The 25,287-nt window shown below is 37.2% G+C and overlaps 1 protein-coding gene and 1 long non-coding RNA gene across 2 annotated transcripts; one reads left to right on the forward strand and one right to left on the reverse strand.

Annotated features, from left to right (window-relative positions):
- Positions 1 to 7,093: 7,093 nt before the first annotated feature.
- On the reverse strand, positions 7,094 to 8,745 carry LOC141658909 (uncharacterized). Its single transcript, XR_012549517.1, has 3 exons — positions 8,572 to 8,745; positions 7,228 to 7,382; positions 7,094 to 7,128 (listed from the first exon to the last, which is right to left on the reverse strand). It is a non-coding gene; the product is annotated as an uncharacterized LOC141658909 (long non-coding RNA).
- A 344-nt stretch (positions 8,746 to 9,089) lies between these two features.
- LOC141587119 (UV-B-induced protein At3g17800, chloroplastic) lies at positions 9,090 to 14,645 on the forward strand. The gene is made up of 3 exons (XM_074408548.1): positions 9,090 to 9,363; positions 12,164 to 12,441; positions 13,724 to 14,645. The coding sequence occupies exons 1-3, from the start codon at positions 9,229 to 9,231 to the stop codon at positions 14,538 to 14,540; spliced, it is 1,230 nt and encodes a 409-aa protein (XP_074264649.1). The 5' UTR covers positions 9,090 to 9,228; the 3' UTR covers positions 14,541 to 14,645.
- Positions 14,646 to 25,287: the final 10,642 nt, after the last annotated feature.

A 25,287-nucleotide genomic window follows, 5' to 3' on the forward strand; every position in this document is an offset into this window, starting at 1 on the left:
TTTGATGCCTACTAGTCTTTCATGACTACTCAAATTCCTCATAGTAAACCCACCAATTACTATAAAAGAAACCATGAGCTGCGCAATTTTTATTCCACTTTATCACTCAACCTATCACCTTCATTTCTCGACCGAGAGCTATACTTGGCTAGAAGCACGATCGATTGCATCTGTTGGACAAGGAGCTCACGGCCAGTGCACTCCAGAAATCCAGTGCACTCCAGAAATCCAATTTGCCTTACTCGAGAACTCAACGTTCACCTCGACTCCCGACGACGAAATCCAAAGCCACAAAAGGACTACCGGAATTTCAGGTTTGTAGGTAAGCAAAATTTGCGATTTACTTACCCATTTTTTGTTTGTATGCAGCACCGTATGTATCACTCTGGTCTCCGACGTTGTAATGAACTTCTCGTCATCGTAGCTGCTCCATCATTGACGTGTATCTAGTGCTCATCCTTTTGGTGTGTGAACTACGAAATCGAGGTAGTCGCTTAGCTTGACGTTGAGATTTACATTGGATATACCTCGTTGACCGGTGCGGTGCCCCGCCAATAACGACGTCATGCCTCTGAATGACTGAATCGCCTTACATGTGACTTACGGACTTCTGCCCGACGTTTCTGAGATTAAATAATGGTTCACGTCGTCTTCATCATCTGCATTTCATTCTTTAACGATTGCAAATACGGCACCCATCTTATGAAAACACGCGGACCAGTCCTGGTGCTTCTCCTTTCGACAACGACGAAACCCCGAAATCGACATGCTAGCTACGAGCCCGATGCCACCGGAAAGTATTAACCCTCTGCTCCACGAAGAGAAGTCTGCCACCGATTGAGATCCCCGCCTTGACAACCGGCATCATGAGCCCAGACGCAGGATCAGTTGCCATATCCGTACGACTTTGACTTCATAAATCTACTCACGCTAGGCTTGACTTAATTTGGGATGCCCTTTGAATTTTATTTGGATGGCTTGTTTCCAGCACTCAAGGGAATTGTCTGGGATTTTTTTTTTTTTGGTTTCCTGATAGTCTGCTTGTTGACGGAACAGTCACGGTACTTTCATTTTACGACGACGAAACCTACCATCGACCGGATGTTATCTCGATGCCGCCAGAACACGTCGACATGTGCTTTCGAAGACGAATAATCCGTCACAAACTGAAGGCCGTGAGTGACATCCGAAATCTTATGGGTGTATAGTCAGTGAACCCAGACGAGGAATTAATTTGTTATTACTCATCTTTATGATTCGACTTAACCATGATCAAAAATAATAATTAAACTGGTGAACAGTTTGAGTTTCAGTGGACTTGAATTCATCTTGTATGACGACTGAGAATTCATTTTTAATTTCAATGCCACATTGCCACGTACACCACCCACATACCTTCCAAGTCTAACTCATTTCATTTTTTTTTTGAAATGTTTGATTTGGAATTTAGTGGTTTTATTTTTTTTATTTTTGAAGGATGTACTCATGTACGTGGTCCGCACCACATTATTTCACTTTATAAGTCTTTTTTTTTTTTGAAAAGAAATAATCTAGTTTGTCTTTTCTGCCTTAGGAGACGATAGACGATAAGGTGCACTTTAAGACGGACATACTTCAGATGACTGGCAAAGAATAGTTAGTGACTGTCGAACATAGCATAGACGAAGAAGATAACAGAGTCAAACACGCCATCTTCGCTAATATGACGGGTCTCTTCGACATATCCACCGAACTTGTACTCTTAGTGGCAAGAAGTCGAAAGCTCCCTGCTGGTGCTCCGACTGTAACATTGTGCCACCGTTTTCCGAAGTTGTCACACTTTTGACTCTTGAGAGATGAAATTTAACAAGAGGCATCTTTCACTTTTGATTTGGATTCTTTACGTTATGTGCCATTGGGAATGGCTAGAAGATGTTGTATTTTCCTTCGCTTTAGTTTTTTTTTTTTTTTTTTTCACACTTGGGAGTGTATATTTTGTTGAATCATGGACAATAATAAGATGAGTCATATTGTTTTTTATTTCTCAATCTCGCATATCCATTTTGTTTTGCCGTACATAGTTTCTACTCATATGGGCTAGGAGTGAAAGAAGCTTTTTTTTTTTTTTGGTGTGGCCGGACTAAAGCAAATTGTTTACTTCAGCTGCCTACGTACCCATAAAGCATGAACGAATATACTCTACGAGATCAAGCCAACGTAGTTCAAACGAAACTGAGTCGATTTTGTTTGAGGGGTTTGGCCGCACCTAAGTAAAAGGGTTTTACTCAAGCTGCCTACGTACCTACAAAGTAATAATACTCTGCCGGATCAAGCCAACGTAGTTCATTAAAGAGATTTGTGTTTTGGATTTTTTTTTTTTTTTTTGGTGTGCAGTTTAGGCTCTTGCTCAGGAGCTGGCATGATGATGGATCTCCGGACTATTGCCCCCTCGGGACCTTGCCATGTGCACTTTTTTTTTTGCCGCCTTAACGTGGCGGGGTCCCGATCCATTTTCCTTTGACTTAGAAGTCGATGATGAACGTCCTGACTTGTCTCGAAGGCAGCTTCATTTGGCTTGACTTGGAAGTCGATAATGAGCAACATAACTTGTCGTAAGGATGATCCATCTTTCTTCCAATATCACCCTGTCATTTTTTGACTTGGCGGGCGAATTTGTGTTTGACTTGGAGGTCAAGGCGTACCAAAACTTGTCGTAATGGTATTTTTTTTTAGTCACCCTGTCATTATATGACTTGGCGGATGACCAGTCGTGAGATAGCTTCTTGAATTTTTTTCTTGACTTGGAAGTCGATGGCACCTCAACTTGCGCCTAGGTTGATTTCCTTCAAGTCATCAACGTCGCTTGGATACAATCTTCGAGAGTTTTAGTAGTTTCACCGGTTCCATCTCATCATCCGAATCTTGGCACTTTTGTGTCGTCACATGGTTGGACGAGGCAATATCCCAAGCGATTTTCCTTTGACTTGACTCCTCTTGCGGATTTGGGAAGATGACGGTAGGTCCTTTTATTTTTAGTGACCTACCCGTGGTTATTTCCACTTCAAGATGACGTTTCATTCGAGAGGGGATTACACTATTGGTATCTTTCCTGAGGTCGACTGCAAATTTTGTCTTTGAGGACTTCTTCTGCTTTCGTCGACACCTCTTTTTCACCTTTGAGTTGTCAATGCGACTGAAGACTGATTTCTTTACCTTACTCCCTCCAATGCGAATGAATACTGACGCATTTGACCTTTGTTGTTGAGAACATGATGTTAATTGGACCCGGACGGTCTCTTCTCTTTCTCCGAGCCTGTCGAACACGGAAGAGCGAGGAGTAGAAGTTGGTTGACCCAGCCTGTCAAAAACAGACCTTTGTGGCAACTTTTCTGTGTTATCGCCTTCACTTTCCGCGAGATCTGCCGCAATATATTGGGATGAAGCATCCTCGACAACAGCAAAAGACACGGTGTTCACCGAAGCTTGGGGGAGGTAGGACTTGGGAAAATAGTCCCATAATGTCAGAATTTGATGTACCTTCGACTTCACTTTCTCAGACGATGTCACATCTGGCGGAGATTTCAAGTCGGTTCTCCAATCTTTCCTGTATGGCGATCTTCTTACTTTTGGACGAGTCGATGTTTGATGTTGGGAAATTGGCACTTGGCATTTTTGCTTATTTGGTCGTCGCTTAGTCGCAAGAGTCCACCCTTCATCGCCGTCACGTTGATTTGGAGCGTCGGAACTTGATGACATGGCGAATATAGACTCTTCAGGCGTAACGACGATCACCGACTCTAGAGTTTCGAACTGAATCATTTGTGTACATTCTTTGACTGCAAAACGAAGGTATGGCCTATGGCTTTCAACATCCACTTGTGCTACAATGCAGTTGGACTCAGCAACATCATCTTGATCCAAGAGAATTTTCCCTTCTTCGGCTAACCTCATTATTTTCTCTTTGAGGGTTATGCATTTCTCCAATGGATGACTTACGACCCGATGATATCGGCAATACTTCGGATCGTTCGTACGTCCGGCTTCACTTGGTCGTTTAGACTCCAGAAGCTCGATAACCTTCTTTTCCAATAGATCATCTAACATCCCTGCTAAATCGGAATCTGGAAAAGGGTATTTCTTTTGCTCAAGCTCTTTAAGAGTCGACCGTGACTTTGCATATGTCGCCACCTTCTTATCAGTTTTAGGCCGCGCCGTAATTTTTACCGGATTAGAAGCAGAAATTGTCATAACCTCATTTGAAGTGCTACTGGACGCCTTGTCATTTTTCTTAAAATCTTTCCATTCCGTTTTTGGTTCGTAATGAGTGAAAAGTCGTCCTCCATGGCTAGCGATGGTAATCTCCATGTCGTGAGCTCGAGTGGCTAAGTCCTGGAATGTTATTGGCTTGTTGCCTTGGAGGATGTAGACTAGCTCCAGATTCATTCCCTGGATGCACATTTCGACAGCAGAAGTTTCCGACAAACGATCTTTACATTCGAGGCTTAACGCGCGCCACCTACTGATATAGTCAATGATGGGTTCGTCCTTCCATTGCTTCGTGTTAGTGAGTTCCGTCATGCTTACAATACGCCTGGTATTGTAGAAGCGATTGAGGAACGCTTTCTCCATCTGGTCCCAACTGTCGATCGACTTGGCGCGTAGGTCCGTGTACCAATCAAAGGCGATCCCCTTCAGAGATCGGACGAACTGCTTGACAAGGAGATCTCCCACAGAGCCTGCGGTGTTACACGTTTTAATGAAATAAGCAATATGTTGCTTGGGATTGCCCTTTCCATCAAACTGTTGAAATTTTGGTGGTTGATAACCGATAGGCATCCTCATGCAGTCAATCCTCTTGCTATAGGGCTTGACGTAACGGTGATTGTCGACGGAGTGGAAGTTTCCATCGAACTGTCTTTTGAAGGCCTCCGCGATCATCTTTTGGACGTCTTTAGCGGTAAACGACTTATCCTTTTCACAATCATCATCGTTGTCGCTGGCGTCATCACTATCTTCATTGTGAAACGATGAAGCGGGCCGCCTTTCCAACCTTTTCGTCAAGGCGTCGATCTGCTTCGTTTTTTCTTCGTTTTCCTTCTGGAGTTCTTCGAGAATGGTTTTCATTTTGTTGAGTTGATCCTCCATGTCGCCGCCATCAATAACCATGACGGGTGCAACCATGGAATACGACTGTTGACTCAACACCTCCTGATTACATCTTCGCGGTGACGACGGAGACGAACCAACGCTACTGTGGCTACCATCCTCGGTGAATAGCTGAAACGACGGGCCGTTGTGAATAGTCGTCTTCTCAAAAGCGTCGCACACCTTCTCTCGAAACGATGATGAGACAAACTGAGGGTCGTCGACTCGGATGTGAGATGATGCACCGAACATAGGATAATCATATGGCCTAGAGTTGCCGGCACCATATGATTCCCTTGAAGCATTGACAGTGACATTGGATTTGCGGGGTCTCGTAGGCACAGATGCAGAACGGAGTCTTGCTGCAGCGGTACGGAAGAGGATGGATCTGGTCCTGCTCCTTGTAGAAACACCAATGGGCGATCTGTCGAGAGACCCACCGAGACGGATTGAGCTTTCGTTAGAGGCCATTGAAACGATTGTTGTGAAACTTGATTGTGCGGAAAAAGAGATGAGTAGTAGAGATGTCCCACCGAGCGTGCCAAATTTGTAACAACAAATTTGCGTTAAATCTGCAAACAAGAGATAAAACACAAACAAATGCAACAAAATAATAATTTTAATTAATTCAAAAGATTTCGGGTACAATCTACTAGTTGATCTACTGATTCGATTTCCGCAATTTGAATGAATAGGAGGGTCTTGATTTGAAGACTTGATTCTCCTTTGATGAATTTGACTTGTTTCTCCTCAATTGACTACAATTGGTGCTTGACGTCGGATTGAAGAATAATTCTTTCTTTTTCTCTAGTTTTTTCTTAGGAGAGATTTTGTAGAGAAGTAAATGTCTTTTCTTTTCTCTTGTTTTCTCTTGGGAGAGATTTGTAGAGAGTGTTAGACGGCTCTGAATAATCCAAATTTGTAACAACAAATTTGCGTTAAATCTGCAAACAAGAGATAAAACACAAATAGAGCAACAAAATAATAATTTTATTAATTCAAAAGATTTAGGGTACAATCTACTAGTTGTTCTACTGATTCAATTTCCGCAATGAATGAACAAGAGGGTCTTGATTTGAAGACTTGATTCTCCTTGGACGAATTTGACTTGCTTCTCTTTAATTGACGGCGACGAACGCTTGATGTCAAAGAGTAATTTAGTATTCAAATCTAGAGAAGTAGAAATGAATGTATTTTTCTTTTCTCTTGTTTTCTCTTGGAAGAGATTTTTGTTGAGAGTTGAATGTCTTTTCTTTTTCTCTTTCTTTCCTCTTAGGAGAGATTTTTTTTAGAGAAGGTTTTGTAAGAGTTTTTTTTTGTTTTGTAGAGTATTTTTTGTGGGATGTGTGTTTGTTTGGGATTATGGAAATTATTCAGAGCCGTCTTCAAAATGGGAATGTTTACTCCATTTATAAGAGCTTTTTTTTGTTTCTTTCTACGGTCAACATGATGCCATCACATGCTATTTCTTCTCCCTTATTCCCGTTGACTTGGGATTCCTAGTCTCATGCACTCTCCATATTTTGTGGAGCAAACTTGTATGCTGTTGCCTGTTGGTTGACCAAGCATTTTGGAAAAGCTATGCAATCATATCCCATAATGCATTCAGCTTAAGCACGTATGTATTGACCAAGAACTTGTAGCAACAACTTTGGTCTTGTTTTTCTTTCGACAATTTTTTTTGGGCTTGTCAACTGTCATTTTGTGGGCTGTCAAAGCACAAGTCCAATTTGGACTTAACACTCTTATTTCCGGACTTATTATTTGCGGCTCATACTTCGTATTAGATATATGGCACAACCCATTTTCCGATTGAACTGATTTTATATCTTGACAAGATGAACTAAATACCGTATATTTGTTCGGGCTAAAATTCACCGGCCCATTTCTTAAGCGATATTCTCACAAATGTCAACATTTTGACTTTTGACCCCATTTTAAAGATGTGAGACATATTTTTATGTCTACAACATCAACTAATTGAAAAAAGCCACAACTATTGTGCTGCAAGTGTTGTACAATAAGGAAATGATTACACAAGATATAATCAAATTCAATTGCAAAAATAAATTAACAAACAAAAAATGAAGTTAAATAACATACCGGCCAAAGAGAACACCCATAAAACCTTTTTCCTATATGCTCTCCATGCTTCACTATCCTCAAAACTGCACCCATATTGTGTTTGCATAAAATCGTTTTTTCAAGTACTCTTGAATTTCGTGAATTAGATGAAGATGCATAACTTTTTCCCATCACTGGAGAAAAATGTAACCACCCCAATTTAACATGTGACCACTTCAAAAATCATTTGAGGTAAATGTTTTCCTAGATTTTATTATGTGACCGTTTGAGCAGTATAAGTTATCATTTTCAGCAACTAATATGTGATGGGATAAATAGAGTACACCCGGGGTAAATATGGTCACAAACATTCAGGAAATGAAAACATATTTCAGTCTGTTACATATTCACTTCATTGATCAATATGTTACGATCTCCCAAGGACGACAAGATCTCTAATATTGGTAACAAACTACTTTAATATATAAACAAGTGAACTCGATTTGGTGATCGACCCAAAATTTAATAAATATGGTCACAAACATTCAGGAAATGGAAACATATTTCAGTCTATTACATATTCACTTCATTGATCAATATGTTACGATCTTCCAAAGACGGCAAGATCTCTAATATTGGTAACAAACTACTTTAATATATAAACAAGTGAACTCGATTTGGTGATCTTCTGTTCTTTAGTCAAAATTTCATAACAACTAAAATGTTGGAATTTGATAAACAAAATTGACCCAAAATTTAATAAAACACAACCATAGGAAGGAAAAATGAACTATAATTTGTAACAATCAAACTAACATTCCTAACAACCACAACATGTAGTAACAAAGTGTTAAAATGATAAAATTTATTTGAGATTCAAGCTTAAAATGGCAACGATCATGAAATTTGTTAAAAAATTTGATAAAATAAATAAATAAAACATAACACCACAGCATGTAGTAACAAAGTGTCCGAGTTTATAAACATAATCAACTCTACCAAATTAAGTTGAGATATGCCGTTTGTAACATAATAAAAAATCATCTTAATTTGGTAACATTTTCACGTTTATAGGTCACATAATACACTTCACAAAACTATATTAATAAGACTAAAATAGATTGCAAACATGCAAATCGAAAATATAACCAGTCATCAAATCACAATGAAAATTAAATCTAAATAGTTATCAAGACCCCAAAAATCTAAAGAAACCATCATACCCAAAATTTAACTCTTTTTTTTACCCTAAATTTATAAATCCAGAAAATATTCACAAATCCCAATTTATAAACCCTAAATTTAACTCTTTTTTTTGTATGCATGTGTCAAAAATGAAAAATCATTCCAAATATTCAAATAAAATGCATGTTCTAAACCCACCTTTGATCTTGATTTCCCATGTTTCCTTATTTTTTTTGCATTTTTTGCAAGTGATGTCTTTGTAATTTTTTTTGTCACTATTTTTTTGTGTTTCGATGATGAAGATGACTGAAGATGACTTCTATGTCATGGATTTCTTGAATGAAGAGAGAAGAAGAGAGAAGAAAATGAAGAGAGAAGAAAATGAAAAGAGAAAATGAATTGACTAGAAGTGTGTAATCTTAGAGTGAGGTATTGGAAGGGGGGTTTAGTATTTCTTTACTGCACAACATTAAATGCTCACAGTAAAAAAGTCAGCCTTCCCTATTCACGCATAGTACACAATGTCGACTCACTAAGCACGAATACAGCACTATCCGACCCGTTGCAAGTTTGCGACGGATATCTCCGTCACAAGCAAGACGGACTGTAGATTTCAAGTTACTCAAATCGAGTTTTTGAATTTGAGTTTATTTTGGCGAGTTGTAGACTTCCGCACATCCACAAAGCCCTCAAGGACGGCAATTAATCAAAGAGGCCAAGGCCACAAAGAATCCAAAAGTAAAAAGCAAGTACCAACATTTTATTATCAAGACGAGACAAGATTCTCACCTTTGACAAAGAAAAACAACCATTAAACTCCAACTATCTCTTGAGTCTTAATTAAAGGAGGAGGAAATGCAGGTCTCAGGTGGCATAAGTGATGTATTGGTAGCATTACCTTCTTCTACTGCTTCTTCCTACCGTTCTCCTGATTTTACTTCTTCTCTTAAACCCTCCTTTCTTTCTGCTTCTTCTTCCTCTTCCACTAAAGTATGTTCCTTTCTTAATTACCCACCCTTCTTTTTATTTTTACTTTCTATATTATTCTAATCAGCTATGTATCTGCAATTTCAGAAGTACGTTTTTCATACAAGGGTTCTTTTTAATTGTTCATGTAGTAGTAGTATTCTTTCCCAGTGTTCTGTTGTGCAAGTGGATTTCATGGTTATTTGTTTAGTTTTTGGTGAAATATGTTGATTTTGATGGGTATTTGTTTGATATCGAAACAATCTTTCCTATCCTATGCTTGAGCTATATTAATTTGGTTTGTATTCATTACCCTTAAACCCAGTTCACTAACCAACCAAGAAATGTTGTTCTCCTTCTCTCCAACTCTCCCCATCCGACCAAAGAGTTAGAGAGCATGTTAGCAACAAGTACTCGTGAGAAGATTTTAATTGTGTTGATAGGGAATATGGCTGAGATTTCAACAACAACCTAGTATGGATCAGTTTAGAGCAGGGTTTTGGAGAGTTCCAATGAAGGAAGGGCTTGTTATGTGAAGATCTGCAATAGGGGTTTTACTTGTAAAAGATATATGCCTTAAATGTAGATTGTTCTTTGGGCAGTTGTTGTAAACTGTGGCTTCCAAAGATGTGGTACCTGGAAGTTTACCAATTTTTTTTATTGTGGTTCTCTATATACTATTTGCCTCTCAACATTTGATAAACCCCAAAGTACAGAAGTTAAGTGAAGGAACTTTAAAACTTCACCAAATTTCAGGGTCATTGAATTTAGTCCTTGTTGTTGTGAACCTTATAGCTTACCCAAATATATTGGGGCTAAGGCTTTGTTGTAGAATACGTGAATTTTCCCTCTTCTTCCTTAGTGCACTTTTATTTGTTGGTTAATACTAGCATCAAATTAGTTATATGCCTTGATGTTCCTTTATAGGATTAACAATGACCTGTGGAAGAGTCTCTTTCCAATTTGAATGCTCAAAGACCAATACAGACCAATACTTTTATTTGTTGGTTAATACCATGGGACATTCGTCTTGGAGGTTCGTCCAAGTATTCAAGGTTTCACTTCACATAGAAATGCACAATCATGGGAAGGCACTATCACTGTGTCTTTCATATGTTAGAGAAGGAAACATAACTTATGGTCTTCTATGGTGACTTTGCTTAGTTTTTCCTAGTTGATTTTAGGAATGCGTATGATCCAGCATTTTTAAGGTTACTTCCTTCCTTCCCTGTGCACTAAAGAATAAAGATGGCTCTTTAATCCCTCGTTTTCCACGTAGAGGCCTAAAGAAATTTTCGTCTCCATATCACCACGTTGGAATGAGAGATATTATACTGCACATTATATATATGCGTAGATTACAAAATATTATCAATGTCACCATATTATGTACCATCTGGTCATAACTTGGATGGAGCTGCCACGATCGCATTTTACTGTTACCAATTTAGTCTTGAGATGCTTAAGGGTTTATTCTCTGTGGCTATAAAATACTATTTGCACTCTACTTTCCCTTGAGTTGCTACATTAGTAGCTTCATCCCATGCTTGCGCATCTTCTTCAAGTTCAAAAGATGGACCCTCTTCTTCAGAGTGTTAGGCAGCTCTGAATACTTGGACAGTCCTCCAAATCAGCGTCAGTAATCTTCGAAGTAGCATTAGTTATCTTGGTTTTGGACAAATTTAGGCAGAACCCAACAAGTAGTTGCTTGCAACTGAGTGATATGTATGCTTTTATGTTCTTATCGGAGTGTAAAACCTCTATAGAGGGCACCATTTCACCATAAAAAAGCCACTTAGGTAGTACGGCAATGGAACAAAATTGAAGCTTTGGTAATGGCTGTGAGTGAAGTGTTGGTCTTCAAATGCCAAAATTTGCAAGTGATTCTAGGAGGTGGTTTGTTGCAACCGTAAAAAAACAAGGCTTAGACTGCTTCAAGGAGATCTGCGGTTCTAAGAGCACCATGACAATAACTATGATGTCTTTAAACCTCTTCCACTAATGCACAATGTATTCTATTCCAATCCAAAGTGAATGATAACTCTTTTTAGCCTCTCATTTTGCAAGACGCGGTGCACAATGTTGAAATTGATGGTGCACTGATATAATCTCTCTGTGGTGTGGCGATTGGAGCAGAGACTTAAATAACGCCTTCAACGCGCCTATCCCATTTTAAGTGAAAAATCCATTCATTTATTATTTGGGTCACCATTTAATTTGCCTAGACCATAATAGTAGACATATTTTTAAAAGTCTAAACCTGGTTCGCTGTTTTGTTTCACTCTAGGAAATCTGTGCAAAAAAAATCAGTGTTTCAATTGCAGTCAAAAGTATCCAAGTCAGAGTCTATTGCCCTCTTTCATTCTATGGGTGGGAAAATGTTCCATAAAGTATTCATTCTTTATCCGAGATGTTTTTGCCATCAGCTTCTGCCTTGTTTGGATGTCATCGACTCCATGGTCCTAAAGTTGGAGATAATTTTCAGTTAGGTTAGTTGGTAAACTTATTGAGTGGTGGTACACTGGTACTCGTGAGTTGGGTTCGAAACTAGTCAGCCTTAAAATTTTCCTTCTAGCTTCATTGACATCCAAAAATATAAAATTTAGAATTTTTTTGTGCACAAAAGCCCTTTAATTTTTCCATATTTCCAATCGAGCCGAAGGCTCACTAAAATGGTTGCGCTTCTTTATCTTGTGAAGTAGCGATCCTTCTCAATGCAGTTCTCGACGCAATTTTCATCTTGGGTCATTCGGAAACAACCTCTTTGTGTTGCTAACACAAGGGTAAGGCTCAACGTTTTTAATCCTTGGATCTGAATTTGCAGAGCTATAGTTCATTTTACATCGGAAAGCTTGCAGGGCTGGATAAGAGCAAGTCGAGGGGATTGATGGTGAGAGCATCAAACCAATCTGGAGAGGAAATTTCACCACTCTCTCCTGTTCAGTTGGAGTCTCCAACTGGTCAACTGTTGACTCAAATTTTACAAACTCATCCGCATCTTCTACCTGCAGCTATTGACCAGCAGCTAGAGAACCTGCAAAATGATAGAGAGGCTCAAAAGAAAGAAACTCCATCTTCATCTCAAGACCTCCTTCTCTACAGGTTCTTACCAATGGCTCCCTTTTTCTGTTTTTAATCAATGTGTCGTCTATGAGCATTCTTTTTCTCATCATTGGCAAAGCCACCCATTAAAAGACTGTAGGATGGTATGAACTCTCGGATTTTGGTGGAACATCATGATAATGTTAATTTTACTTCAGTACAAATACAATCGGTAGGAACTAGCCAAAAATTTCATGTAAAAAACCTCACAACTTTCTGTGACAACGAACGCTCCCGTTTTTTATCTCTTGTTTCGCAAACTTGTACTTCAAAATTGGTCATCATCAAATTAGTTTAATTTTGTTGAATATTTGAATAGGAGCATGGTTGGTTTTATGAGAATCTTGATACCCGTGATCAATAATTATTCCGGCCTATTTTGACATTCTTCGTCCTGCGTCTTTGTTAATTTGTTCGTTGTTCTTGGTTTGTTGATAAAGTTAGTCTTGTGTAACAATTTCTGAACTAAAATTTCTATTCTGACAATCTCACAATTTACGTTTAAGCTAAAACAATGACTCATGAAGGAAAAGGCTCCTTTTTTCTTGGGGAAAGGGGTCATTTTGTACATTCAGAGTATTTTGTTATCGATCCTTCCAGCTGAAGAAACAACTAATGTTTAATCATGGTTTAAAATCTAAGCGGAGATGTATCGTATCGCCCGAGATGTATCGGTAATGGAGGCGGCCCGAGATGTATTGGGTTAACTAAATTTAGGAAAATATCAGCCGAGACAAGTTATAACTTGTACTGGCCAAATTTTGTAATGTAAAGCTCTTAAAACTTGTATAACCGGTCAAATTAATTATTCTAAATAGAATTAATCTAATTCTATATGAAATAGCCAATAGATAATAAAAATATCTACAAAAGCTTGTAAAATAAATATCACCCGATAACCGTCACTCGGAGCCCGACGACCGAGTCGAGGATGATTCCGCGATACTATTACTGCGACCGCGATTTTAAACCACGTGTTTGGTTCCTTCCAAAATTTTATTGATCCCTGTATCAGTATTTAACTATTTATGAGTGTCTGACTATTCTTATTTTCATTTCCCCTGGAGTCAACCGAATCCATCTTGCTTTGGTTTTGGAACATCATGGAACAAAGCAAAATGTCTCATGCATTGTTTACTCCTTTGATTTTGTGAAGTACCAATTTATAATGCAATTTTGTATTAGCGGGAGCCTTTAACGGCTCCGGAATGATGCTATAGTTGTTGTTGACTCAAGCCTCTCCTAACTGAAGAAAAGTAACTTTATAGAGTGATCACTTCAGGAGAATAGCTGAAGTCAGAGAAAAGGACAGACAGAAAGCCTTGGAGGAGATATTGTACTGTTTGATTGTGCTAAAATTTGTGGAGAATAATATCTCAATGATCCCGAAGATAACTCGAAGTCCGGATATTACAGGCAGGGTCGATTTTTGGCCTAACCAAGAAGAAAAACTTGAATCTGTACACTCTCCGGAAGCATTCGAGATGATTCAAAGCCACCTGTCCCTTGTGCTCGGGGAGCGGCTTGTGGGCCCATTGCAGACTCTTATTGAGATCAGCAAAATAAAACTCGGGAAGCTATATGCTGCCTCTATAATGTATGGATATTTCCTCAGACGAGTTGACCAAAGATACCAACTAGAAAGAGCCATGAACACTCTTCCAAAAGACTTCGGCAAAAACACTGTCAAGTTTCAGGATCCTATACCTGAAAGCCCATTTTGGGATCCGGATTCACTTATACAAATCCCGGCTGATGAAGAGGTTATTAGCTATGGCCTTCCTGAGGATTCTGGTGATGGCGGCTCCTACAAACTCAGGTCATATGTCATGTACTTGGACTCGGAGACTCTCCAGAGGTATGCAACCATTAGATCCAGAGAAGCTATGATGTTGATTGAAAGGCAGACACAAGCCATATTTGGCCGGCCAGATATTAAGGTAAGTGGAGGCGGTGTATTGGAGACGGAGAACGATGAAATTGTGTCGATTTCGTTTTCAGGGTTGACAATGCTGGTTTTAGAGGCAGTTGCATTTGGATCATTTTTATGGGATGCAGAAGATTATGTCGAGTCTAAGTACAGTTTCGTTAATAGCTGAAAAATCTTGTATAGTAGTGTACATTTTTCCAGGATAACATGTTTGGTAAGTTCATCTCAGCTATAAATTATTTTAGTCTTCCAACAAGATGGGAAGCTTGTATTATTTACAATCATCTTTCCCGCCTTAATTATCGACTTGTTTCGGAGAAAGAATAAAGAGAATATCCCCTTGGGCTCTGTTTGGTAAAACGACCTGAAAAGGTAGCTGAAAACTGAAAAGCTAACTAAAACTTGAAAAGGTAACGGATAAGGTAGCTGAAAATTAGGAACTGACTAGGTTTGGTGCCCGGCTTCGACCGGGCTACCTCTATTTACCGTTAAATTTTATTTTCAATGAAATAAAATGTGTTGGAGTTGTCTAACTCACACGTTTACTATTTGTAATATATTTTTCTACGGCATATCTTGTAATTATGATGAAATGTAAAATTTATTTTCAAATTATGAGACACATTCACTACCCCGCTATTAATATTATTACTTTCACGACATTCTTTCTTAATATTATTACGTTCACTACTCCCGTGGTTACTATTGTTTCTTTTACTAATTTCTCAATTTTTTTTCTGTTAAATTCATTATTACCGTTAATTTTATCCGGCCTATATATAAATAAATAAAATATTTCCTTGAGTCGATTGGTTATTTAATTGTTCATACTTTTTCTCATTGTTACCCACTTTTACATTCACTACCTTCGTAGTTACTTTCACTACTCCCACTATCATTATTACTAGTATTGGTGCCCGGCTTCGCCCGGGCTACCTCTACTTGCCATTAATTTTTTTTTAAATAAAATTACTTAAAGTTGCATAACCCATAAATTTATTATTTATATATTTTTATAACATATCATAAAAGTACGATGGAATAAATTTTGAGACAAATTCACTACTCCCGCTATTAATATTTTACTCTTATTAATGAAACAATAGTAATAACATTTCACTACTTGTCCGTAATCATTGTTATTTTTACTACTCCCGCCGTAGTTATTGTTATTGTCACTACTGACGCATTGTAATTATTGTTACTTTCACTATTGGTGCATTAATATTGATCATTTCACTACTCCCGTTGTTGTTTCTACCCCTCTCACTAATCTCGTTGATAATATTGTTACTTTTACTATTCAAATGAGTGATTAATATCATATAACTATATCCAATGTTACTACAATTCTTTTCTTTACTGACGAAATTACTTTTACTACTTAGGCATGCAATTTTAAGACGATTATATATTTATATAAATATATTACATATATGCATTAAATCAAATCGAAAGAATTATGCAATATTATATATTATGGAATTTAACTTGAATTATTTATAACCTACTTATTGTATGTTAAATAATTAACATCTATATACATCTAATAAACTAAATAAACTATAAAGTTTAATAAAATTGCATAGATTTTAAATTTAATATATAATTTTATGATGATAATAATTAATACTATAAGTGTGCATGTTTATACTAATTAATTATTTTATTTTAAGGAAATTGATCATCTTCTAGTCTTCTATAAATATTTAGGAAAATTACCAGGCATCTTCTTTCTTTTAGTCTCCTTGAAATTGACCATCTTAATTAATTATTTTATTGGAAATTGATCATCTTAATTAATTATTTTATTTTATGGAAATTGACCATGTTTAGGAAAATTACCAAACTTCTATATAATTTAATTTTAACCCAAACTATATAATATTTGCATTGAGATCCCTTATTCGGGTCCATCACACGGTGCTATTGATTTAAAACTATATAGTATAATTAATTTGTATAACTTTCTTTAATTACATTAAAGTCCCTTGGTTTCTGGAATTAATATATAGTATTGATAACTATCACTGCTACCACATTAATAACGTTAATTTTATTAATCTCGTTGCTGGTACTATTACTTTTACTACATTTAATTTAATGTATAATTTTATGATGATACTAATTAATTCCATAAGTGGGGCATGTTAATTTTAAGGAAAATCACTATATTTTTGTGTTTTCTAAATTTAATTACTTTAATTTAATGTAATTTCCATAAATATTCTTCATCAAGACATCTTTACCTTATACTTTTAACCAAAACTATATAATATTTACATTGAGGTTCCTTTATCAGGTCCATCACACGGTGCTATCGATTTAAAACTATATAATATAATTAATTTGTATAGATTTCTTTAATTACATTGAAGTCCCTTGGTTTCTGGAATTAATATATAGTATTGATGAGGTAACTGATTATATAAAAAATGTTTGGCAAACTAGCTGAAAAGGTAGCTGATTTTTGGTGAAATGACGTAAAAGAGTATGATAATTAATTAATATTATAGAATGAAGGAGTAAAAAGGGAAAATTAAAACAAATCAGGTATCTTATTTCTCAAATGCTATCCCATACATTTCATTTCAGGTAGCTTATTTGATTAAATAAGGTACTTGCTAAACACTTGCAAAGAAATAAGGTAGCTGAAATTTTGGTCAAATAAACTACATGCAAAGACTTGCCATAACATATCCTTTAAAAGCTGAAGCATTTAAACGATTCCTATTGGCTCCTTAAAATCCGGGATTGTGGAAGCAATTTTTTTTATTGAGGAAAGTAACCCACGTTTCTTAACCCAATTAATTACTCTCTTTCCTTCCTTTTAATTCTCTCTCTTGTTTATTATTATGCATATGCTGATAATATTCCTCAATATATGATATGATGATTATATTAATATGATATGATATTCAACATCTGAAATCTGAAATAACCAAATTAAAACAAGTGTTTCTTGATAACTACTACCTACTATAATCTTACTTTTGACAACTACTATCAAAGAAATTTCGGAAAATGCACGCGGTGCCCTTGAACTTTGATGTTTTGCCCGAAATATCCAATTTTTTTATCCGGAAAATTTTGAGAGGCTATAACTCGTGTTTACGAGCTCAGAAAGTGACAATTTTTTTTTTCAAATTGATTATCTTTTCGAGAACTACGTCTTGAAAAAAAATTTGTCGCATTTGGAATTCGGGACAAAGAGAGATGGTCACTCAAAGTTTGTTCGGTAAATAAAACTTTGACGTACAAAAACTTCTAGCTACGGGATCCAAATACGACAAATTTTTTTTTTCAAATCGTAGTTCTCGAAAAGATAATCGATTTGAAAAAAAAAATTATCACTTTCTGAACTCGTAGACACGGGTTATAGCCTCTTTAAGTTTTCCGGAACAAAAATTTGGGTATTTCGGGCAAAAATCGAAAGTTCAAGGGCACCACGTGCATTTTCTACCTAATCCTAAAAAACCCCAAAATTACTTAATCTCAGCCGTTCATTTTGAATTTGCTTCTTAAGTTCTAAATTGTCTTCCTATTTTACCCTTTTCCTCTCTTTATATTCATTCATCATTCCTATGTTTTGTTTCAATCCCTATATTTGATTTCATTATAATTCCAATTCTCTATCTTCCTTACTTTTCCTGGTTATTTTTGTTGAATGTAACTGCAAATTATCAGGTAACACTTCTTCTTCTTTGTTTCCATTCCTATGTTTTGTTTCAATCCCTATGTTTGATTTATTGTTTATGTGTCAATCAAGAGTTAATTGTTTCAGTCCTTTGTTTCAATTTAGGGTTTATTGTCTCACTCTTTTTTAATTGTGTTCTAGCAGAAATGTTAAAGGGGGTTATTGTTGGTAAATGCAAGTGTGGTGTTCCATTGGCATTGTTGAAGTCCTGGACTATTGATAATCCAGGGAGAAGATTCCTAACCTGCCAATTTTCAAACCCAGCTACAAAAAATCGAGGTTGTGGATTTTTTAGGTGGTATGACGAAGAACAAGTTGAATGGCAAATGGATGTAATCAATAACCTTGTATTGGAGAAGAAAGTTGTTGAATGCGATTTGAAGATGCTTAAGTGTGAAAATACACATTTGCAGGATCAATGTGAAAAGCTTAAAGAAGCTAATGGCTTACTTAGGAAATTCAAGTCAGGTGGTGAAAAAGAAGAGAGGATTGTTAGGGTTAAATCTTGGTTGCCATTTAAATGGCGTATGTTTCTTTGTGTTGTAATAGTTTTTCTTAGTATAGTGTCGAAGCTTTGATTGTGTCAAAGCTTTGAGGATGAATGGATGAATTGTAATGGCTTATTAGTATTGTGTCAAAGTTCAACACAGAAAGATGTAATGCTTGAGCAATTTTCAAATGTAACCCTATTAAGGCATCAATAAAATGGCAGATTAAGAAATGGCAGATTAAGACACAATTGTTGCTTCAAATTTAACACAACTTAGAAATTGTATTCAAAAGCTTCCAAATATTGTCTTGCAGCAAAATGAACACACATTGTCTTGCAAAAGCTTATAGATACCTTGTCTTACAAAAGGGAAAGATATATTGTCTTACACAAGTTATGAAATATTAATGTTTTAATTGAAACCATCATCTTTAATCTTCAAATCCTAACTTTCTCCTTGAATTTTGAGCTGGTGGAGCATTGCTTGCACTTGCTTGACTTTCTTGATGCTGAAAGTGTTGGCTAACACTGGGTCCAGAAATCCCTTGCACCACTGCTGCATCATGTTGTCTCTTTGCTGCCCTTCTTGCTGCTGCTTCTCTAACCTTAATGCTCCATGCTGAGGTGCTAGTTGATCTGGTGATTTTCACAGTTTGCTTCTCTTTAGTCATTGGGGGGTTCTTACAAGTTTTGACATTATGCCCTGTTCCCCCACATTTGCCACAAGCCTTGGTTTGCCTTAGGTTTTTTTTGATGTCTTGCTACTTTCCTCACCTGCCTCTCTTCTCCTTTTCTTGAGTTTTGGCCTACCAGGTAACTTCTTAAATGGAGGTGGAAGAGGGGCTACCTGTCCAACCTTCTCCCATTCCTGGTAACCAGGCATAGCTCTTATAGCATGTTCAAAACACCTGACATATGTGGCTTTTGTATAAGCCTCATCAACATAGTTCACCACTTCCTCTCTTTCCTCATTAATGCACACAATGGCATGTGGGCATGGCAAACCCGTGAGCTCCCAAGTCTTGCAAGAGCATGTTCTGTTACCCAAGTGAACTGCTTTTTGAACTCCCCTATGAGTTACCTCATACTCACCACTTATTGAATGGACAAAGCTACACAACCTTGCCTCATTATCAGCCCACTTTAGATACTTAGTCACAAATGACATGACTATTCCCTCATAGCCAAAACCCTAACTCTTTTGTCATAGTGCCTCTTCATAACATATCTTCTTATCCATTTCATTAGGGTTATTATAGGCTTATCCTTGCTTCTTTCAAGACAGCATTGAAAGACTCACACATATTGTTCAATAAAAAGTTGGTCTTACGTGTGGTGGAGAAGGCATGTCTTGACCAATGCTTTGCAGGAATTGAGGCCAGGTATTCATGGGCTTTTGGGCTTAAAAATTTGATTCCCTCCAATTCCCTATTGAACTCTGCCAAGGATCTGGCAGCCTTCCAAAAGACTTCCTTATAAACTGGGCCACTAAACTGTAGCTTGAAATTTGCCCAAATATGCCTTACACAAAATCTGATCTCAGCCTTCGGAGTGACAGTATTGAAAGCCTCCACAAGACCCTGGCATCAAATGACAGTACATGTTACAACCTTCAAAATGACATGTTATAACAGATGAGAACAAATAAAAATAAGAATTGATTACTAACCTTTTGTCTACCAGACATTATTGTTACCCTTGCCCATCCTCCTTCTCTAAATCTTCCATAAGAAGGGCCAGAAACCAAGTTCAAGTAGCTCTATTTTCAACCTCCACAACAGCCCATGCAACTAGGTATAGGTTATTATTGGCATCCATGGCAATTGCTACCAAACACATGCCTGGGTAAGCCCCTTTCAGATGACATCCATTAACACCAATAAATGGTCTATAACCAGTCAGAAACCCAACCTTACAAGCCTTCAAACACACATACTGTAATACTACGTATTTATGAGTCTTGGGGTACTCTATCGAGTAGGCCTTACTCTGTCGAGTAAGGGCGTGTTGCGGAATAAAATAGTTTCTGACCTGTTTGGTACTCGATCGAGTAACTGTTGGGGCTGGTGTCCTCTACAGTTAGTGCAATAACATTTAAATCTCTAAAAGGATCAAAGGGTATACTTTTGTATTATTATCAGTTGGTCCACGTTTATCAATAACGGTTGGCTTGCTAGATAAGTTTGACGTTATTGTCATACTGATGGCGGTGATCAACTGGTCCCTAAAAGTCACACCTATAGGATACGTTTGGGAGATGTGACGGTATGAAAATACAGTCATGTTGATGCCTAATATGACTAAGCAGTTAGTCGGAGTTATTGACTAATAATTAGTCAAATGCGATGTTGAGATAATTATTTAATACGGATTAAATAATAATGGCTAAGACGAATTAAGCGGTTAATTCGTAAATTGAATAAACGATTATATTTAATTGATGTATATTGAATTAATTATACAATATTGTCTTTGTCGGACATGTATTAATATATCGACTGAGTCATGTTACTAGTTGATATTTTAATAACCGATAACCGATGACGATTTATAATAAAATCCCGTCATATACATTTAGCGAAAATGGTGTCGGACCACGAGTTAAAAATAAGGAGAAAGTGAAAAACTCACTCCCTCCTTCTATAACCCACGGCCGAATGGAACAAAAGGAAGAGGACTCTCCTTTTGTGACCTAATCATCTCATTTGCAAAGAAATTAGGGTTTCGGGGCAATTTCCTCTGAAATTCTAGATCTCACATCGAAAAACCTCACAACAACTCTCTCAATATTGCAAGTCAATTAGAGAGTATTTCTAGCACAAGGGGCATAGTCTCAGACGGTCTTGGGTGCAACGATTAGGAGGAAATCTACTTTGATTTCTGTTCTTAGGCCGAATTTTAAAGGACCCGAGGTTGATTCTTGTTCTTTATCGTTTCTCTATTGTTTTTCGTTTATGACCATAAATCGCATGTTAAATTTACGTTATAGTCCTAAAATTTAAGGGTTTTATACGGATATTACCCCACAAGTGGTATCAGAGCGAGGCCACGTAAATTTTTCTTTGTGATTTTCATTAAACGAATTGAATCGATAATTTTTTTGCATAAAAAAAAAACGTGCGGCTGTTTTTTTTTTGTCTCGGCAGATTTTTTTATGTTGCACGGCCTGTTTTTTTTTTGTGCTTTGGAAACCGTGCCTTTTGGCTTATGTCTGATCAGACGATGTTTTATTTTCAATTTGTTCTTTGCATATTGTTATTTTAAACGATAATCATAGCAATATGTTTAAGATTTGTCAATTGTAGTTTTGTTTTAATACAGATTATGTTCAAATTGCAATTGGTTTTGACAAATCGATTCATGTTTGGCCTGTTTTTGCTCACGGCTGAGTCATTGAAAATAAAAAAAAAAAAAAAAATTTGGGTAGCTCTCGGTTAGGCCTTGAGAAAAAGAAAAAAAAAATTTTATGTTTTTTGTTTTTTTTGCTCTCGGCATTTGCAGCAAGAATAAAAAAAAAAAATTTTTCCGGTATTTTTGGCCATATCATATGCATAATACGGATTTTATGCATTCGCTTGATAGTGAAACAGTTCACTCACGTACCATTTAGTTATTTTAAATCAATTTAAAGTAACGAATTATCATGGATTAAAATTAAGTTGATTAAAGCGGTTTTGTCACATAATTTTAATCATTATAGGTGGTTTGGATAAATTTAACATAATTACGGAATTATGTCACGAATAAATTTTTATTTTAGTTGATGCATTTTTATTTATCGTTATTTTGAATGCCTTGAATGTTTTATTACGTATTTAATTTTTACAAACAGTTGTAACTTAGTGTGGCCTTAGTAGAACGTGTTACCGTAATGATGGAACACGGTCTTGGTTGTATTTTGAGATCTCGCATCTCCATTTTGTTTTTTTCCCTTGTAATTACAGTTTTTATTTAGAATGTAAATAGGTTTATTTTTGTAATTTTTAATTGTAATTTTGAGAAGACCAAAGATGGAGATCGGATGCTCACTCCCGCTGCATGGACAAAGATGGAACATCAAGACAAGCTTCTCGGGTCCAACGGTGGATTCCAAAGTTGTATTATGTTCTTTTTACTAGGATAGGCCACACTAGGACTTTTATTTACGTTTTGCATTCTTTTATTTATTTTATCGTAACGATAGTTTGCATCATTTCCGCCTAAAACCAAACCACCTAATAATTGCATGAAAACTGACTCATATAGAGGTCACGCGTTAGTTTTCTTTGATATACAGATATCACATGTTTTTAATTAAGCCATCACCTAAGTTAATTCATTCACGTAATGCTAGTTTTTCGTTCACTTAAAATGAATTAAAACTAAGTTGATGGGATCTTCCTCGTATAACCAAAAATTGAGAATAGTCTTTATAGGTCAAACTCCAATGAATCCCTTCTTCGTCTGTAGGCATAATATGACCCCTTCTACGTCGGGTAAGTTGGAACTGATTGACCTATTTTATCTCAACACTATGGTCACTCATACGATCTTGTGATTATGGTGGACTATAGATAGGATTTATGGAAATCTATCGACCAAGAGTTCTAACGATAGAACTAGCTAAAACAGTTGGCTTATCACTTTACGGAAATTGAGTCTTGGGATCACTTGTATTATTCTTGAGGGAGATCAATTATGCAAGTGCAATGAGTCTACACGATTAAAACGAATTTTAAATAGACTTAAATCACCTCGATGAGTTGCTTATTTCGTTTTGTTTTTCCTTTCTTTTTCAGTGTAGATCACGATCACTTAAACTGCTAATAACAAAATGGCTGGCCGTGCTGACGACCCAATGCCAAGTGCCACATTGGACCGTGAGTCCTGGCTTCGGATCTTCATGAATCAGATGAATCAGTCTACTCGACTGAAGAATGATGGATCAAACTTCGCGGACTGGGAGGCGGCATTACGGAATGCTGCCGCTGCTGACGGGAAGCTCAAATATCTGACAGAGCCCATCCCGTCAAACCCAGGCCCCATGGCTGGAGCTAACGAGATCGCCAAGTATAACGATTTCGTCATGGAAGCGGGTGCGATTAAATACGTACTCATTTTTGCAATGGAATCCAATTTGCAGAAACGCTTCATAGCCCAAGGTGCAAACAAGATTTTCACCACGCTCACTAAGGAATTCTCGAAAGCACCGAGAATCGTGACCTATGTGCATACCACTCGATTCTTTGATGCGAAACTCCAGAAGGGCCAACCGGTTAGCCCACACATTCTCAGCATGATTGAGAATGTCGAGAGACTGGAGGCGCTTGATTGTAAAATCAGCGAGAACATCGTGATTGACCGCATGCTTCATTCACTCCACGATGGTTTTGCACTCTTTAGAGCGAATTACTATATGAATGATTTGAACAAAAGTCCTCATGAACTACACTCCCTTATCGTACAGACCGAGAAGGATATGAAGTTTAGTGGGAGCTTGAAACAGGATGTTCTCGTTGTGTCAAACAAGGGCAAGGGTAAGGGCAAAGCTCAGGCAGACCTAACAGGATGTTCTCGTTGCTTTGCAGGAACTGAGGCCAGGTATTCATGGGCTTTTGGGCTTAAAAATTTGATTCCCTCCAATTCCCTATTGAACTCTGCCAAGGATCTGGCAGCCTTCCAAAAGACTTCCTTATAAACTGGGCCACTAAACTGTAGCTTGAAATTTGCCCAAATATGCCTTACACAAAATCTGATCTCAGCCTTCGGAGTGACAGTATTGAAAGCCTCCACAAGACCCTGGCATCAAATGACAGTACATGTTACAACCTTCAAAATGACATGTTATAACAGATGAGAACAAATAAAAATAAGAATTGATTACTAACCTTTTGTCTACCAGACATTATTGTTAACCCTTGCCCATCCTCCTTCTCTAAATCTTCCATAAGAAGGGCCAGAAACCAAGTCCAAGTAGCTCTATTTTCAACCTCCACAACAGCCCATGCAACTAGGTATAGGTTATTATTGGCATCCATGGCAATTGCTACCAAACACATGCCTGGGTAAGCCCCTTTCAGATGACATCCATTAACACCAATAAATGGTCTATAACCAGTCAGAAACCCAACCTTACAAGCCTTCAAACACACATACTGTAATACTACGTATTTATGAGTCTTGGGGTACTCTATCGAGTAGGCCTTACTCTGTCGAGTAAGGGCGTGTTGCGGAATAAAATAGTTTCTGACCTGTTTGGTACTCGATCGAGTAACTGTTGGGGCTGGTGTCCTCTACAGTTAGTGCAATAACATTTAAATCTCTAAAAGGATCAAAGGGTATACTTTTGTATTATTATCAGTTGGTCCACGTTTATCAATAACGGTTGGCTTGCTAGATAAGTTTGACGTTATTGTCATACTGATGGCTAGGGGTGAGCTTTGGTCCAGAACCGGACCGAACCGGACCGGACCGAAGACCAATTTCTCCAAAATAGTGGACCAAGGACCGGACCTATTCACAAATGGTCTGGACCGGACCGAACCGAAAAAAACCCGGACCAACCCGGAACCGGACCGAATGGACCTATTCTTAAATTCATATCATAATATCTTATATTTATATAAAACTATATGTAGAAACTAAACAGTAATGTTCCGATATAAAATAAATTATAAAGTACCAAATACATAATCTAAAAACACTCAAAACTTGTAAAAAAAATCTAGACTAATATTGTATAGACCATAT

The sequence above is a fragment of the Silene latifolia genome, chromosome 6 (assembly GCF_048544455.1).
Source record: "Silene latifolia isolate original U9 population chromosome 6, ASM4854445v1, whole genome shotgun sequence".
NCBI lineage: Eukaryota > Viridiplantae > Streptophyta > Magnoliopsida > Caryophyllales > Caryophyllaceae > Silene > Silene latifolia.